This window comes from Carcharhinus amblyrhynchos, chromosome 32 (genome assembly GCF_965287045.1).
Source record: "Carcharhinus amblyrhynchos chromosome 32, sCarAmb.v2.hapA, whole genome shotgun sequence".
NCBI lineage: Eukaryota > Metazoa > Chordata > Chondrichthyes > Carcharhiniformes > Carcharhinidae > Carcharhinus > Carcharhinus amblyrhynchos.
Genome location: NC_137355.1, coordinates 8,386,207 through 8,402,178, shown reverse-complemented (window position 1 = coordinate 8,402,178; position 15,972 = coordinate 8,386,207). Strand labels below are relative to the sequence as shown.

The 15,972-nt window shown below is 48.8% G+C and overlaps 1 protein-coding gene across 3 annotated transcripts in view; it reads right to left on the bottom strand.

Annotated features, from left to right (window-relative positions):
- Positions 1-247: 247 nt before the first annotated feature.
- LOC145360736 (GRAM domain-containing protein 2A-like) overlaps positions 248-15,972 on the bottom strand; it is a 63,280-nt gene continuing 47,555 nt past the window's right edge. For all 3 annotated transcript variants that reach the window (XM_080216118.1, XM_080216116.1, XM_080216115.1), the window contains exons 5-12: positions 14,595-14,698; positions 11,776-11,874; positions 10,736-10,807; positions 8,723-8,782; positions 7,301-7,460; positions 6,377-6,470; positions 3,436-3,543; positions 248-1,503 (exon numbers count right to left, since the gene is read on the bottom strand). In XM_080216118.1, the coding sequence (XP_080072244.1) occupies positions 1,500-1,503; positions 3,436-3,543; positions 6,377-6,470; positions 7,301-7,460; positions 8,723-8,782; positions 10,736-10,807; positions 11,776-11,874; positions 14,595-14,698 (701 nt within the window). In that variant the 3' untranslated portion in view covers positions 248-1,499. The remainder of the gene's footprint in view (positions 1,504-3,435; positions 3,544-6,376; positions 6,471-7,300; positions 7,461-8,722; positions 8,783-10,735; positions 10,808-11,775; positions 11,875-14,594; positions 14,699-15,972) is intronic.

Genomic DNA, 15,972 nt, shown 5'->3' with positions numbered 1-15,972 from the left:
AGACACGGGGAATTAACCTATTGCTGGATAGCTCTTCTGACAGAATTCCCAATGTAACACCATCCGACATGATCCCTTCAGAGCTGCTGGAACTCTGGAAGTAGTTGCAGGGGCAAGGAGAGGCAGAAGGAGATGAACCCCTCCGGATATCATTTCTTCCAGAACTGGCAATGGGGAAACCCCCTTACCCCATTCCAGAATTAACATGGGGAAGGATTGGCGTGAATAAAATGAGAAAAACCACACCAACAAATAAATCTCACCTTTATTGCATCTGATTACAACAAACTTGTTGAAAAATTACCAAAATAAATCATCACTCGCGATGATCAAATTTGGCCATCTCTATGTTGAGAGCCCAGTTTATAGCCCTCCGCCCACACCCCCCACATCTGTAGCGTGGCCGATAACATCTGATCGTCAGAAATGTGTAACCTTGCACCATGAACGGTGCCGTCCAGTACCTGTTCCTCAATCCCATCGCCTTGGCATTCACATTCCGACCATTCAACTCTGCCCACCACACCCGGAGAACAATCACCTTGGCATGCCAACTTCCCACCCCCCCAGTGTTCCTCACCAATCCCACTCGATACCCTCCAGCGATGCTGTCCCGGGGATGGCTCCCTCTGAGCTTTCTTGATGCTCTCTCACTCTCCACCGAATGTCCTTTCCCTGTGGTGCTGCCAATCCTGCTCAGGGCAGGGTCCCGTGCCAATTTAACCAATAACGGGCATTGAGAGTTTCTCCTGTTCGTCACTGGAAGTGTATCAAAATCCAAAAATGCATCTTTTTTTTCTAGTCAGAAAAGTTTCCCAAAAGTTGGAGTGTGCGATATTATTCGATCAGTAGCTGGGAACTGATGATTATAAATAAACTGAGGCAGTCAGTCAGTGTGAATGTGTGCAGGTTCCAGGAACACTGAGATCAGGAGCTGGAATCCAGGCTTATAAAGTACAGACCAGGGTGATATTGAGGTCTAGGTCGAGAGGCTGTCTCCTATCAGGTCGAGTCAACCACATTCCCAGAGAGTGAGACCGGATTTGATTTCATTATCAGCGGCCGATTCAAGTGTTCGCAACACTGCTTCGTAATTTCGAATCGATTCAAGAATGGATAAAGCTCCGGGCTCCACACGTTGTCAGATCCTCAGCTCAATCGTTGCATTCGGAGCAGGGTTGCAGAGATGCACTCGGAAACGCTTTGAATCTTTTGAATGGACTGCAGCTCAGAATAAGATTTTCAGATATTCAGTCTCAAAAAAACTGGGACGTTTGGCGAGCTGCGCGATTTGCACACGAGGTAATGTCACACAACGCAGCGGAAACTCTCTGACGTTTGGTCTCTCCACTAACAGCAGACAGGAAAATTGGTGATGGTCTAGAGCCCCCCCCTCCATCCAGGAAAGCTGAGAGAGAGATCTTGGAGCCTCAGTCCACCTGGTCCACCTCACGGCCAACTGCCAGCAAACAACTTCAACGAACCTTCGAGGAAATACTTTACCTGGAACACAGCGAGATGTGTTAGACAAGATGGTGGGCCAACGGCATCCAAAAAGACCATTGAGGCAAATATAGCTCTCATTTATTTTAATAATTGAATGATAGATCAGCAGAGAATGTGAACAATTATATAAAATCAAACACCAAATCCTAAACTTCAGTGTTTCGTTACATTTGTTCATTGGATATGGGCAATGGCAGGGTCAGCAGTTATTGCCCGTCTGTGAGGGCAGTTAAGGGTCAACCACATTGCTGTGGCTCTGGAGTCACTTGTGGGCCAGACCGGGTAAGATTTCCTGCCCTAAAGGACATTAGTGACCCAGATGGGTTTTTCCGACAATGGTTTCATGGTCATCTTTAGACTTTCAATTCCAGATTCTTATTGAATTCAAATATCACCATCTGCCATGGTGGGATTCGAACCCTGGAGTCTCTGGATGACTAGCCCAGTGACAATCCCACAACTCTAATGTCTACCCATGTGGAAGTTAAAGTTTATGTTTATTGATTAGCGTTACAAGTGTGGCGGCTAGGGGATTTTCACTGTGACTTCATTGCAGTGTTAATGTAAGATACTGGTGACACTAATAAATTAACTTTAAATTTTAAGTAGGCTTACATTAACACTGCAATGAAGTTACTGTGAAAATCCCCTGGTCGTCACACTCCAGCACCTGTTTGGGTGCACTGCGGGAGAATTTAGCCTGGCCAGTGCACCTAACCAGCACACCGAGGGGGGGGTGGCACAGTGGCACCGGGGTTAGCATTGCGGCCTCACAGCGCCAGAGACTTGGGTTCGATTCCCGGCCTCGTGTCACTGTCTGTGTGGAGTTTGCACGTTCTCCCCGTGTCTGCGTGGGTTTCCTCCCACAGTCCGAAAGATGTGCTGGAACCTCTGGATTACTGGTCCAGACAACAGCACGACACAACTGCTGTCCCTTAAGAGTGACACAAAGTTAGTGACCATCATCACACAGAACTTGTCACATATCTTGAATTAAGAAGAAATTATACCAATCCCCGTCTCACTGTGAAGGGACCACCCTGTGGGAAGTCTGAATTCACCGAGACCCGGATTAACAGTGTGTCAGAGGGCAGGGATTGGAGTCCTGAGGCACAGAGATGAGCAGAAATTTCTTCACCCAGAGAGCGTGGAATTCACTACCACGGAAAGCAGTCGAGGCCAAAACGTTGTATGTTTTGAACAAGGAGTTAGATTGGGGCGAAGGAGATCAAAGGATAGAAGTAGAGAGATTCTTTCCACTTAGAAAGGACAGTAGGACTAGAGGGCACAGCCTCAAAATAAGGAGGGGGTCAGTTTAGATCAGAGTTGAGGAGGAACTTCTTCACTCAAAGGGTGGTGAATCTCTGGAATTCTCTGCCCGTTGAGGTGGTGGAGGCTGCCTCGCTGAATATATTTAAGTCACGGGTAGATAGGTTTCTGATAGACAAGGGAATTAAGGGTTATGGGGAGAAAGCGGGAAAGTGGAACTGATCCACTTCAGATCAGCCATGATCTTATTGAATGGCGGGGCAGGCTCGAAGGGCTAGATGGCCGACTCCTGCTCCTATTTCTTATGTTCTTATTCAGAGGCAAGGTGGGAGCAGGTTATTGACTTGGATGATCAGCCATGACCATAAGGAATGGTGGGGCAGGCTCGAAGGGCCTCCTCCTACTCCATGTAACTATGTTAAAGGGATAGTAGTAACATTGGTATATTATTGGCTAAGGAGAGGGGAGAGTAGTGATAATAGGATTGGGGAGAGGGATTCAGTCGCAATCCTTCAGGAGTTGGTATTAGGTCCATTGCTTTTCTTGTACTTTAACACGGGAGTGAGACAGGATCCCATTGTTCAAGAATGGGAACGGCACCGGATCCATGTGGCGATGGGGTACGGGTAACAGTATTATTTCTCTGGATCAGACACTCACCTCTTGTGGGCTAGGGATTGGGAAGCTGCATCCAGGAGTCCCAGCTGCTGTTCCAGGGAGTAAACTCGGAACGTCATGTAGATCGAGGAGGCCAGCAGGATAATAACTCTGGAAAAACAAAAACATTCTCTGCTTGAGGGATGCACAGAATTGAAACAACATGAATAATAACTCGATATTCCACACAGCAGCACGTTAATAACTTCCCTCTTTAAACAGTTTCTCAGTCCGGATAAACCTCAGGAAGTTTACAAAGGAGTAAACTTTAAAACATCTCAGTGAAGAACCGGGCACAGTGGCTGTTCAAATCCTAAAATCTAAGTATCCAGTTGCTGAGTGTGTGCCTCAGTCCTGGTTATGCTGCCTAACAGACCCTATTTACAACAAAACACCACCAAGCGCTGGAAATCTGAAATAGGATCAGGAAATGCCGGAAAAACTCAGCAGGTCGGAGAACGTCTGTAGAGAGAGAGAGAGAAAGAGTTAACGTTTCAGGTCCAAGGCCATCGTCAGCCCTGGGGGATAAAGAGATGGAACAGATTTTTAACAAATACAGAGGTAGATGTAACCAGTCTGTGGAAACAGGAGCCAGTACAGAGTGTTAACAGTCAGCAGTCTAACTCCAGGGGGGTGCCAGAGGAACCAACACTCCTAAAGGCCAAGACTCCCTGATTGGCCCATCAGTCCAAAGATGTACGGGTTAGGATGATTAGCCACGCTAAAAATTGCCCCTTAGTATCCTGAGATGCGTAGGTTAGAGGGATTAGTGAGTAAATATGTAGGGAAATGGGGGTAGGGCCTGGGCGGGATGGTGGTCGGTGCAGACTCGATGGGCCGAATGGCCTCTTTCTGTACTGTAGGGTTTCTCTGATTCTATGATTAATCAGGGAATTCACGTTCCAATCGGCTAACCTCAACGGCCGGACTAAAGTCATTACAGTGGGGTAAGGGGTGGGGGTGAGGGGGGAAATCGATGATGATGGAACGTTACAGTGGGGTAAGGAGTGGGGAACAGGGGGAAATCAATGACGATTGGGATGATGGAACAAGAGAAAAGGGTTGGTGCTGGGACAAGTAGAGGAAGAAAGGATGGATCCAGAGGTGAATGGTCACAACCGAAACATTACCAGCCACTCGGTGTCCAGGAAACAAATGATTGAATGGTTCTGATCTTTGCCTAAGTTCCTAATCGAGGGACTTGAGGGGGTGCCCACCGAGAGCCATCCATGTGCCCTTGCTACTACTGGCACTTGCTCCCCCCCCCTCCCTTAACCCCCGCACCGCCGTCGCACGACTCCCATCCCACTGTGTCCTGGGTCCCTTGGCAATCCTGGGCCTCAAGTGGGTGCAGTACCAGCAGTAACCTCAAGTGGTGCTCTTGAGCAAGGCACCGCTGCCAGCCTCTGATTGGCTGACAGCGCTTGGGAGCCACCCACTCACGTCACTAGCTCCATCGATCAGACACTAAGGACGGCCCGGTAGCACGGGGGTTAACACCGCTACCTCATTGCCCCAGGGATCCGGGTTCGATTCCCGGTTTGGGTCAGTGTGCAGAGTTTACACATTTTCCTTGTGTCTGCGTGGGTTTCCTCCGGGAGCTCTCGCTTCCCCCCACAGTCTGAAAGATGTGTGAGTTAGGTGGATTGGCCATGCTGAAATTGACCCTTAGTGTTATGGCAATTGGAGAAGGTAAATGGGGTTACAAGGATAGGGTCTGGTTGGAATTGTTGTTGGCGCAGATTCGATGGGCTGAAGCATCTTCTTCTGCACTGTTGGGATTCTGGGATAACTAAGAATTCCTCCAGAAGTCCCTGACAGGGTTTCCTTTATGTGCTTCCCACATGGTGAGTTCCCTGTATCCCCTCGATCCTGAGGAAGGCCTGGAGTAGAAAGTTCCGGCACAGAAAGAGTTAGACTGGGAACAGAACCGCCCACAATATGACCCAAAGAAACACGACTCAAGTCTACAGGGCAATGTTTTACTGGACAGAGACATGTGTAGAGGTAAGCATGGAGGCAGCTCTGTATATCTGTATCTGTATATAATTACAAGTAAGTACAAGATCAGGGTGGTACAGTGGTTAGCACCACTGCCTCACAGCTCCAGAGTCCTGGGTTCGGGTCATTGTCGGTGTGAAGTTTGCACATTCTCCCTGTGTCTGCGTGGGTTTCCCCTGGATGTTCTGGTTTCCTCCCACAGTCCAAAGACGTGTAGGTTAGGTGGATTGGCCATGTTAAATTGTCCCTTAGAGTCCAAAGATGTGTAGGTTAGGTGGATTGGCCATGCTAAATTACCCCTTAGTGTCCAAAGATGTGCAGGTTAGATGGATTAGTCATGCTAAATTGTCCCTTAGTGTCCAAAGATGTGCAGGTTAGGTGGATTGGCCATGCTAAATTGCCCCTTAGTGTCCAAAGATGTGCAGGAGAGGTGGATTGGCCATGCTAAATTGTCCCTTAGTGTCCAAAGATATGTAGGTTAGGTGGATTGGCCATGCTAAATTGTCCCTTAGTGTCCAAAGATATGTAGGTTAGGTGGATTGGCCATGCTAAATTACCCCTTAGTGTCCAAAGATGTGTAGGTTAGATGGATTAGTCATGAGAAAAGTGTGGGATTACAGGGGATAGAGCCTGGCTGGGATAATCTGTCAGAGAATCAGTGCAGACTCGATGGGCCGAATGCCTTCTTCTGCACTGTGGGGATTCTATAATTAATTAACACTTACTGTAAAACTATACAAGACTCCTACCAAACTACACACAACATCTCCCAACAAGGTTCTCCTGGTTAAGTGCCTGATTGGCACTCATGTCAATGAGTCTTCCCAGAATGTGAAGCGTAGGCCCTTGTTGGCACACCGGTGGCATCTGAGCCCCTTGTCACCCCTGCTAAATACTGACCATAATAAATATAGAGGCGTCAGTAACATCCTCCAATACTCACATCACAATTAATATCCTGAGAATACCATACTCCACGTTGCTAATTCTCTCCACGGAATCCAGTTCCAGTATTTTCTCCTTTTTCACCACTCTGTCTAAAGGAAGGAAATAAAGAGGTGATAAATCCTGGTTTGATAGGGGAGTGAGAGGCAGCGATGAGCCAGGTTTACACACTCCAGTTTTAACACACGACAGATCTCGGTATTATTGTCACCTTCTGGGATCTGTCTGCAATTGGATTTGTTGAAATTAATCTCCAGTTATACTTCACAAATGCTAACACAGCATTAACATAAAATATATTTATAATTGTGAGTATAAGCCTAACAGTTGGGGGTTTATATACTCGCTGGAGTTTAGAAGGATGAGGGGAGGAGCTGATTGAAGGTGGCACGGTAGCACAGTGGTTAGCACTGCTGCTTCACAGCTCCAGGGACCTGGGTTCGATTCCCGACTTGGGTCACTGTCTGTGTGGAGTTTGTACATTCTCCCCGTGTCTGCATGGGTTTCCTCCAGGTGCTCCGGTTTTCTCCCACAGCCCAAAGATGTGCGGGTTAGGTTGATTGGCCATGCCAAAAAAATTGCCCCTTAGTGTCCTGAGATGTGTAAATATGTAGGGAAATGGGCAATAAATGCTGGCCGGCCAGTGACACTCATGTCCCACGGATGAATTAAAAAATGCCTATTTCTGTTCCTAATTCCTCTATATATATATATATATATATACACACATATATATATATGCAATTTGCAGTTTAGTTCTATCGTCAATATCATCAAGTTCAAAGTTGTACAGGGACTTTATAAACACACTCGTATTAACATCCTCACGCATGTATTTTAAACACACATCCATCCCACACATGACCACAGTCGCGTGTTGGTACAAGCGCACGCATGCATCGTAACCCATGTGGTCACTCACCTCGAAAGGTCTGACTGCAGTAACTGGAGCTCTCGACCTCTGGAGAACTTAAGCTGCTGGTGGAGTTCCCCAGTAGGGACTGATACTCTGTTTCGGGCAGTGAAGACGAGGAGCCATTGGCTAATTTCCTCTTCCAGTCCACGTGTAACCTATAATTTATCTGAGAGACGAAAGAGAGATCAAAGCCACTTAACCACAAACTCTGCCGGATTGGGGGTGGGGCGGTTCAGTTAACTTGCTGCCGACATCCCAACAACATAAGGCTCCCAAAGGGAAAATGTTATCCTCTATCTTTGTAAAATCCTACAGCGCAGAAGGAGGCCATTCAGCCCATCAGGTCTGCACTGACCGCAATCCCACCCAGGCCCTACCCACATAACCCCTTGCATTTACCCCAGCTAGTCCGCCTGACACTAAGGGACAATTTAGCATGGCCAATCCACCTAATCTGCACATCTTTGGAGGAAACTGGAGCGCCTGGAGGAAACCGGAGTGCCTGGAGGAAACCCACGCAGGCATGGGGAGAATGTGCAAACTCTACACAGACAGCGACCCAAGGCCGGGAATCGAACCCAGGTCTTTGGCACTGTGAGGCAGCAGTGCTAACCACTGGGCCACCATGTCACTTTTTTTTATCTGGGAGATATGCAGAGATGACACTATGTGCATGACAGGTTTTATTCACTTATTTGAAATGTCTACTCCACGCTTCTACCCCAGCGGAGGGTAACCTGCAGCCTGGGGGAGGGGGGGCACATGCGGTCTACCTGGGTTTTGAGTGAAGCCCCCACCAGACATTTTGTTGACCATTGCCCATGCGTGGGGTTGCCACATTCTGCTGATTTTCCCCCCATGTAGTTTTTTTCCGACTGGTGTGGCTGAAGTGATTTGCTTATAAAGTGAGGGTGAGTGAAGTGAGGTGTGTGCTTATTGCTCACAACACTGACTGAGAGAGCCATGCGCTCCCTCTGTGTCCAAAGTGTCAATATTCCCTTTGTTTTTACCACTTGAAGTTGATGACTATTAATAAATGATGAAGAATTTTCTATAACTCATTATGAAATATTCAGTGTGTATTAAATGTATTTAATCTTACTCAGGGGATCATGGTTAGTGAACTTAGTCAATCTTGAGGCCCACTGAGATGAAGGAGGGTCACTCATGCAGCCCACTCACTAGCCTACATCACTGCTCTTTCTACAGCTTTGCTGACTTTGCTCTGAGTCCACACCCAGGATTAACCAGACAAGAACAGTAAGCATCACTAGTAAACGGACTCACATAATTGACAAGCTATTGAGCGCTGCAGAAAGGATGTTGTTACTGTTGAGTCAGCACCAACATCCACCTTGATTGTTCCTTGGGGATAGAAGGGGGAAAGCTAGTTAAGGATGGAGATAACCTTGAACCAAAGGAACTTACCAAGGGTATAGAATCGCACGTATCTGGGGCCGGGCTCACACTCAGACTCTTCTTGCTGTCCTGAAGGGACACGAAATGGTACAGTAAACCCAAGAGAAAGGGGTGTACACACTAACCGCTGGACTCCACCTCTGGCTAAAAGCTCAGGATTGAAACTTTACAACACAAACTTACACTTCACAGAATTTCTTGCATTTGTTATTTAAAGATCAGATTGGGCGCATCAAACAATCCGAAAGTGGAACGTTAGCTGTAACTTACTCAAAACGTTCGGGGCCCGTTCTCGGGGTAAGCACCAAGTTCCAGTGCAGCACTGAGCAAGGTAACATCTATCAGGTAAAACCGCCCCCCCCAACCCCCCCACCGCTCCCTCCCCTACCTCATGGGGGTGGGGCGGGTCCCATGGCCGCTGTTTTAACGATTAACTGAGAAATTCTCCCCCGGGTGTCCCGGCCAATACATTTATCAACATCAAAGCGATCCAGGCTTTATCACATTGCTGTGTGTGTGTGTGGGATCTTGCTGTGCTCAGATCAGCTGGCTGTTTTTCCTACATTGTAACAGCGACGGCACATCAAAAAAAGGACTTTGCTGGCTGTAAATGGCAGCGAGACGTCCCGTGATTGTGAAAAGTGTGATATATAAATGCACGGTAACACAGTGGTTAGCACTGCTGCCTCACAGCACCAGGGACACGGGTTCGATTCCCGGCTTGGGTCTCTGTCTGTGTGGAGTCTGCACATTCTCCCAGTGTCTGCGTGGGTTTCCTCCGGTTTCCTCCCACAGTCTGAAAGTCGTGCCGGTTAGGTGGATTGGCCAGGCTAAATTCTCCCTCAGTGTACCCGAACAGGCACCCGAGTATGGCAACTAGGGGATTTTCACAGTAACTTCGTTGCGGTGTTAATGTAAGCCTAATTGTGACGCTAATAAATAAACTTTAAAAATTAACTTAAAAGTCTGTGGGCTCAATTTTCCGCCCCAAAATTGGAAAATCCCACCGGAGGTAAACGGACCTTTGCAATGGTCCAATTCCCATGGTGGGAGAGAGGGGGAATTGTCTGTCTGATTTTAAGATTCAATCGCTGGATTGTAAAGTAGGGATAGGCCTGTAGGTGTCACTATTCTCAAATGTTTCTCTTAAAATTATTATTATTTATTAGTGTCACAAGTTTGGCTGGTTTACCACATCCACCGTGGCAGGGTTGGAAAAGACACAGCTTCGGTAAAAAGTTAAAGTTTATTTATTAACGTCACAGCAGGCTTACATTAACACTGCAATGAAGTTACTGTGAAAATCCCCTAGTCGCCACACTCCAGTGCCTGTTTGGGTACACTGAGGGAGAATTCAGCACGGCCAATGCGTCTAACCAACATATCTTCGGACTGTGGGAGGAAACTGGAGCACCCAGAGGGAATCCACGCAGACACGGGGAGAATGTGCAGACCCCACACAGACAGTGGCCCAAACTGGGAATCGAACCCGGGAGCCTGGCGCTGTGAGGCGGCAGCGCTAACCAGTGTGCCACCGTGCCGCCCGCAAGTCCTGCCTACAGGGGGCAAACCTGGGGCTCCTGGTTCAGGAACAGGAAAGCTGCCCACTGTGCCACAAGACCCCCTCTGGATGACACTGGCCCACACTCAGATAACACGGTCAATGTCAGGAGCCAGTGAGTAGATCACTGGACAATGATAATGGACTGACAGTAAGAAGTCTCACAAAACCAGGTTAAAGTCAACAGGTTTATTTGGTAGCAAACGGCGCTAGGGTTTACTTACTACCAAATAAACCTGTTGGACTTTAACCTGGTTGTTGTGAGACTTCTTACTGTGTTTACCCCAGTCCAACGCCGGCATCTCCACATCACAGACTGATAGGCAGAGAGCAAAGACTGAAGGAGATCTGATGGAAGATTTCTTGAGTTTTGTCTCCTTATTTAGCGCTCAGATTTACTGGTCAGTCCCTCTGCGATAGCAAGCAGCCAGCCAGCAATGGGGGAGGCAGAAAACCCATACCTGTAAGTGTGAGCAGACTTGCTTCAACACGTCATAGACACTGTCTCTCGAGATAAAGGACACAAAAATGTACTGCAGCAAAACAAAAACACAGGAGAACTTTGTTCACAAATCAAAACAGCAACATCCATCCCAGTTATATCGGCTGTGAAACATCCCGGTGCCCTTCATTATCCAGGAATATCGTTCAACAACGAGGCACATCCGGATGTATGAGTCCAGGAGACCGTGTGTTTGGGCAAAGAGGTTTTAAGGAGGAAAGTCCGGAGTTTTAGAGCCTCCAAGACTGGAGTCACGATTGGAGTCCCTAGTGTAAAAATCATAGAACCCCGATAGTGCAGAAAGAGGCCATTCGGCCCATCGAGTCTGCACCAACTCTGAAAGGACAATCCTCTCCTATCCCTGTAACCCCATGCATTTACCATGGCCGATCCCCCTAACCTACACAGTCCCGGACACTGAGGGGCAGTTTCCCACGGCCAATCCATCATTTTAAGAAACTCTTTCCAACAAAGTGATTTTCTCCGGGTGCTCTGGTTTCCTCCCACACTTTAAATATATAGTGCAATCCCAGCCAGGCCCTATTCCCATTGCCCCATGTATTCACCCTAGCTATTGTCCCCCTGATACTAGGGGCAATTTAGCGTGACCCATCCACCTAACCCGCACATCTTTGGACTGTGGGGGGGAACCAGAGCACCCGGAGGAAACCCACACAGACACGGGGAGAACATGCAAACTCCGCACAGTGACCCAAGCCGGGAATTGAACCCGGGTCCCTGGTGCTGTGAGGCAGCCGTGCTAACCACTGTGCCACCGTGCCACCCCTTTCAAGGTAGACTTCCAGCAGGGCAGAGGCGTAACATTGGAGGAACTTCAGTGACCCGCACCCTTCCCTGTGGATCCCAGGTTTTATTCGGGATCTGCTTTTCTCAACTGGATCTCAAAGCCTCTCTCTCTGTCTCGCTGAGTGGGCTCCTGTGGGCACTGGGCTGGAACCCAGGCCGAGGGGTGGGGCAGGAGCCACGTGCCAGCCTCACCTTCTCATTAGAGCTCGTGCGAATGACGAGGCCATTGGGGAGCAGGCCGCCTGTCCGATGTTTCTTCACCAGCACGACCGAGGTAACCGCCACCGTCACCTGAAAGATTTGGAAACGCCGACCGTTAGAAACCTTCTGCCATTTCTCGTCTCTGTCCCAGGGACTGCGGGGGGTGAAATTAAACAGGAACCGGGACAACAGCTTCCACTGTCCGGTGTATTGACCATATTCAGATCTATCGAAACCAACATGACTCAATAAAGATGGGCGCGTGGCTGACAAAATACCGGCTGGGGTTTTCCAGTCCCGCCAGCAGCTGTCATCGGGCGGGACTGGAAAATCTGCAGACGATTGGCCAAATTTTCCCATCCTGCCTGCGCTGCTGGCCCCTGCTGGCAGGATGATAAAATCCCACCCTGGGGTGGCCATGTCCATCTCCACTTATAGAATCCCTACAGTGCAGAAGGAGGCCATTCAGCCCATCGAGTCTGGCCTTATTCCCGTAATCCCACATATTTACCCTGCTAATCCCCCTGACACTAGGGTTAATTTAGCGTGGCCGATCAACCTAACCCGCACATCTTTGGAGTGTGGGGGGAAACCGGAGCACCCAGATGAAACCCATGCAGACACGGGGAGAATGTGCAAACTCCACACAGACAGTGACCCGAGGCTGGAATTGAACCTGGGTCCCTGGACAGCAGTGCTAACCACTATGCCAGCTCATTACTGTCCATTCTCCAGACATTTCAACCAACAGATTAATCTGTAATATGAGATCAATGTTGTTGAAATTAATAATTTCTCTTCACTGTTTACCCCCTTATGATGATCCTGTTGTAAATTTTCATCCAATGTGATTAACCCTTAGGATTCTGTAACTATCAGTGAAGTGGAGAGAGTGGGAGGAATTTCTGAGTGTGGATTATTGAAGGATACGGGGGCTTGAGCTTCATAAACAGAGTTACAGGGCACTGCAAAGTTGAGTTGAACCTTAAGAAAGCTCTGGTTCGGCATCCAGTTCTGGTCACCACATTCTAGGAAAGTTGGCCAAAAGTTTCCAGCTCTTTCCGTTGGCGTGATCTTCCAGTCCTGACGATGGTGACCCACTGTGGTACACTCCCCAGCAGAAGGTGCGGGACTGGAAGGGGCGGCACACTGCTTAGCACTGCTGCCTCCCAGCGCCAGGGAACCAGGTTCAACTTCGACCTCGGGTCACTGTCTGTGTGGGCTTTGCACATTCTCCCCGTGTCTGCGTGGGTTTCCTCTGGGTGCTCCGGTTTCCTCCCACACTCCAAAGATGTGCGGGTTAGGTTGATTGGCCATGCTAAATTGCCCCCTTAGTGTCCCAAGATGTGTTGGTTAGTTTGATTAATGGGATAAATGTGTGGGGTTGAGGGGATAGGGTAAGATACTCTGTCAGAGAGCCGGTACAGACTCGATGGGCTGAGCGGCCTTTTCTACACTGTAGGGATTCTATGATTCTATTCTATGCCTCTGACACCGGCCAATGGCAGGCCATCTCTGCCGTAGGGACTATGGAAAAGCCGGTGGAGAGTACCTGAGAGGGTGTGGAGTGGAATTTACCAGAACGATTCCGGGGATGAGGGACTTTGGTTCCACAGTGAGGTCGGAGAAGCTGAGCTTGTTCTCCTGGGGCGGGGTGCTGGGGGCGGGGAGAGGGTGGGTGGTGCTGGCAGGGGGAGGTTGGTGCAAGAGGGAGTGGTGGTAGGAATGTACGAGGGAGATGCTGGTGGTGAAAGCAGCATTCGGCGTGCTTGGTTTCATCGGTCAGAACATTGAATACAGGAGTTGGGACGTCTTGTTGAAGTTGTACAAGACATTGGTAAGGCCACACTTGGAATACTGTGTACAGTTCTGGTCACCCTATTATAGAAAGGATATTATTAAACTAGGAAGAGTGTAGGAAAGACTAGGATGTTACTGGGACCTGATGGTTTAAGTTATAAGGAGAGGCTGAATAGACTGGGACTTTTTCCTCTGGAGTGTAGGAGGCTGAGGGGTGACCTTCTGGAGGTCTATAAAATAATGAGGGGCACAGATCAGCTAGATAGTCAATATCTTTTCCCAAAGGTAGGGGAGTCTAAAAGTAAAGGGCATAGGTTTAAGGTGAGAGCGGAGAGATAAAAAAAGGACCAGAAGGGGAATTTTTTCACACAGACGGTGCTGAGTGTCTGGATTGAGGTGCCAGAGGCAGTAGTAGATGCAGGTACAATTCTGTCTTTTAAAAAGTGTTTGGACAGGTACATAAGTAAGGTGGGTGTAGAGGGACATGGGCCAAATGTGGGCAATTGGGACTAGCTTAGTGGTAAAAACTGGACAAGTTGGGCCGAAGGGCCTGTTTCCATACTGTAAACCTCTATGACTCTAGAGGCAGAGAAGCTGACAGTACAAAGACACGGGCACTGATTCAAGAGTTTGGGCAGGAGGTACGGGGAATGATAAAGCAGGGGAGGAGGTTAGGGGGGGTCAGGAGAACCTTTCAATGCAGTGAGTGGCAATGACCAGGAACCCAACCACCAGCAAGGGAGATGGACGTGGAGAGAGTGAACTATTTTGAAAGGAAATTGGATAGCCACCTGTGGGATTGAACAACATGGGTTGTTCTATGGTGAGCTAGTATGGATTTGATGGGCTGAACGGCCTGTCTCTGTGTTGTGAACGTGGGTTGAATTCTCCAGCCCTTTCTGCTGGCGGGCTCTTCCAGCCCCGCCCAAGTTGCCCCTCCACCGCGGGTTCCCCAGCTGACTACGGTAAATATAAGAATGAGCCGGAGGCGATTCCGGGCGGTCACGCACCTTAATGTCTTTTCCAAAGAAGTTAGCGTAGAAACAGAGCCAGTTGCTGGAGATGTAGAGACGGCCCTGGATCAGGATATCCTTCTGGAAAGCACAGGAATAAACTGTGCGGGAGGAACAGGGGAAAAGGAGGAAATCACTAAACACACACAGTTCTTGCCCTTTTGGAGGCAGGATAGAACGATGCTGAATTATGGAACTTTTTCCTAGTTACAGTTCCTGCAGTTCTTATCTCACATCAGGATTAGTGTCTGGGTAACTTACTTTGACATCAGAGTGTCTCCAACATCACAGATTCCAGTCTTCAACCAATTCCATTCACTCTGAGTGGCACTGACTGAAGGCCCTGACAGTATTCCAGCAATAATCCTGAAGACCTGTGCTCCAGAACTGGCCTCTCCCCTAACCAAGCTCTTCCAGTACAGCTACAACACTGGCATCTATCCGGCAATGTGGAAGTTGCCCTGTATACAGCCAGACAAATCTAACTCAGCCAATTACCCCCCCAAGTCAGTCCACTCTCGATCATCAGTAAATTGATGGAAGGGATTGTCAACAGTGCAGCGCCTGTTCAGCAATAACCTGCTGAGTGACGCCCAGTTTGTGTTCGGCCAGGGTCACTCAGCTCCTGACCTCATTACAGCCTTGGTTCAAACATAGACATCCAGAGATGATGCGAGAGTCACTGCCCTTGACATCAAGGCAGCATTTGACTGAGCGTGGCATCAAGGAGCCCCAGCAAAACTGGAGTCAATGGGTATCGGGGGGCAAACTCTCCCCTGGCTGGAGTCATACCTGGCACAAAGGGAGATGGTTGTGGCAGATGGAGGCCAACCATCCAGGACGTCTCTGCAGGAGTCCCTCAGGGGAGCGACCTGGGCCCAACCATCTTCAGCTGCTTCACCAATGACCTTTCTCCCATCGTAAGCGGGGATGGTCACCGATGACTGTGCAATGTTCAGCACTATTCGCGACTCCTCAGATACCGAAACAGTCCATGTCCAAATGCAGCAAGAGCTGGACAATATCCAGGCTTGGGCTGACAAGTGACATTCATGCCACAGTGGTGCCTGGCATTGGCAGAGGAAATCTAACTATTGCCCCTTCGATGATATTACCCTCACTGGACCCTCTGGGGGTTACAATTGATCAGAAACTGAACTGGACCCAGCCGTATAAATACAGCGGCTACAAGAACACTAGGAATCCTGCAGTAACTCACCTCCTGGTCCCACCAAGCCTGTCCACCATCTACAAGGCACAAGACAGGAGTGTGATGGAATTCTCCCCACGTGTCTAGATGGGGGCAGCTCCAACAACACTCAGGAAGCTCAACACCATCCAGGACAAAGCAGCCCAGTATGATTGGCACCCCATC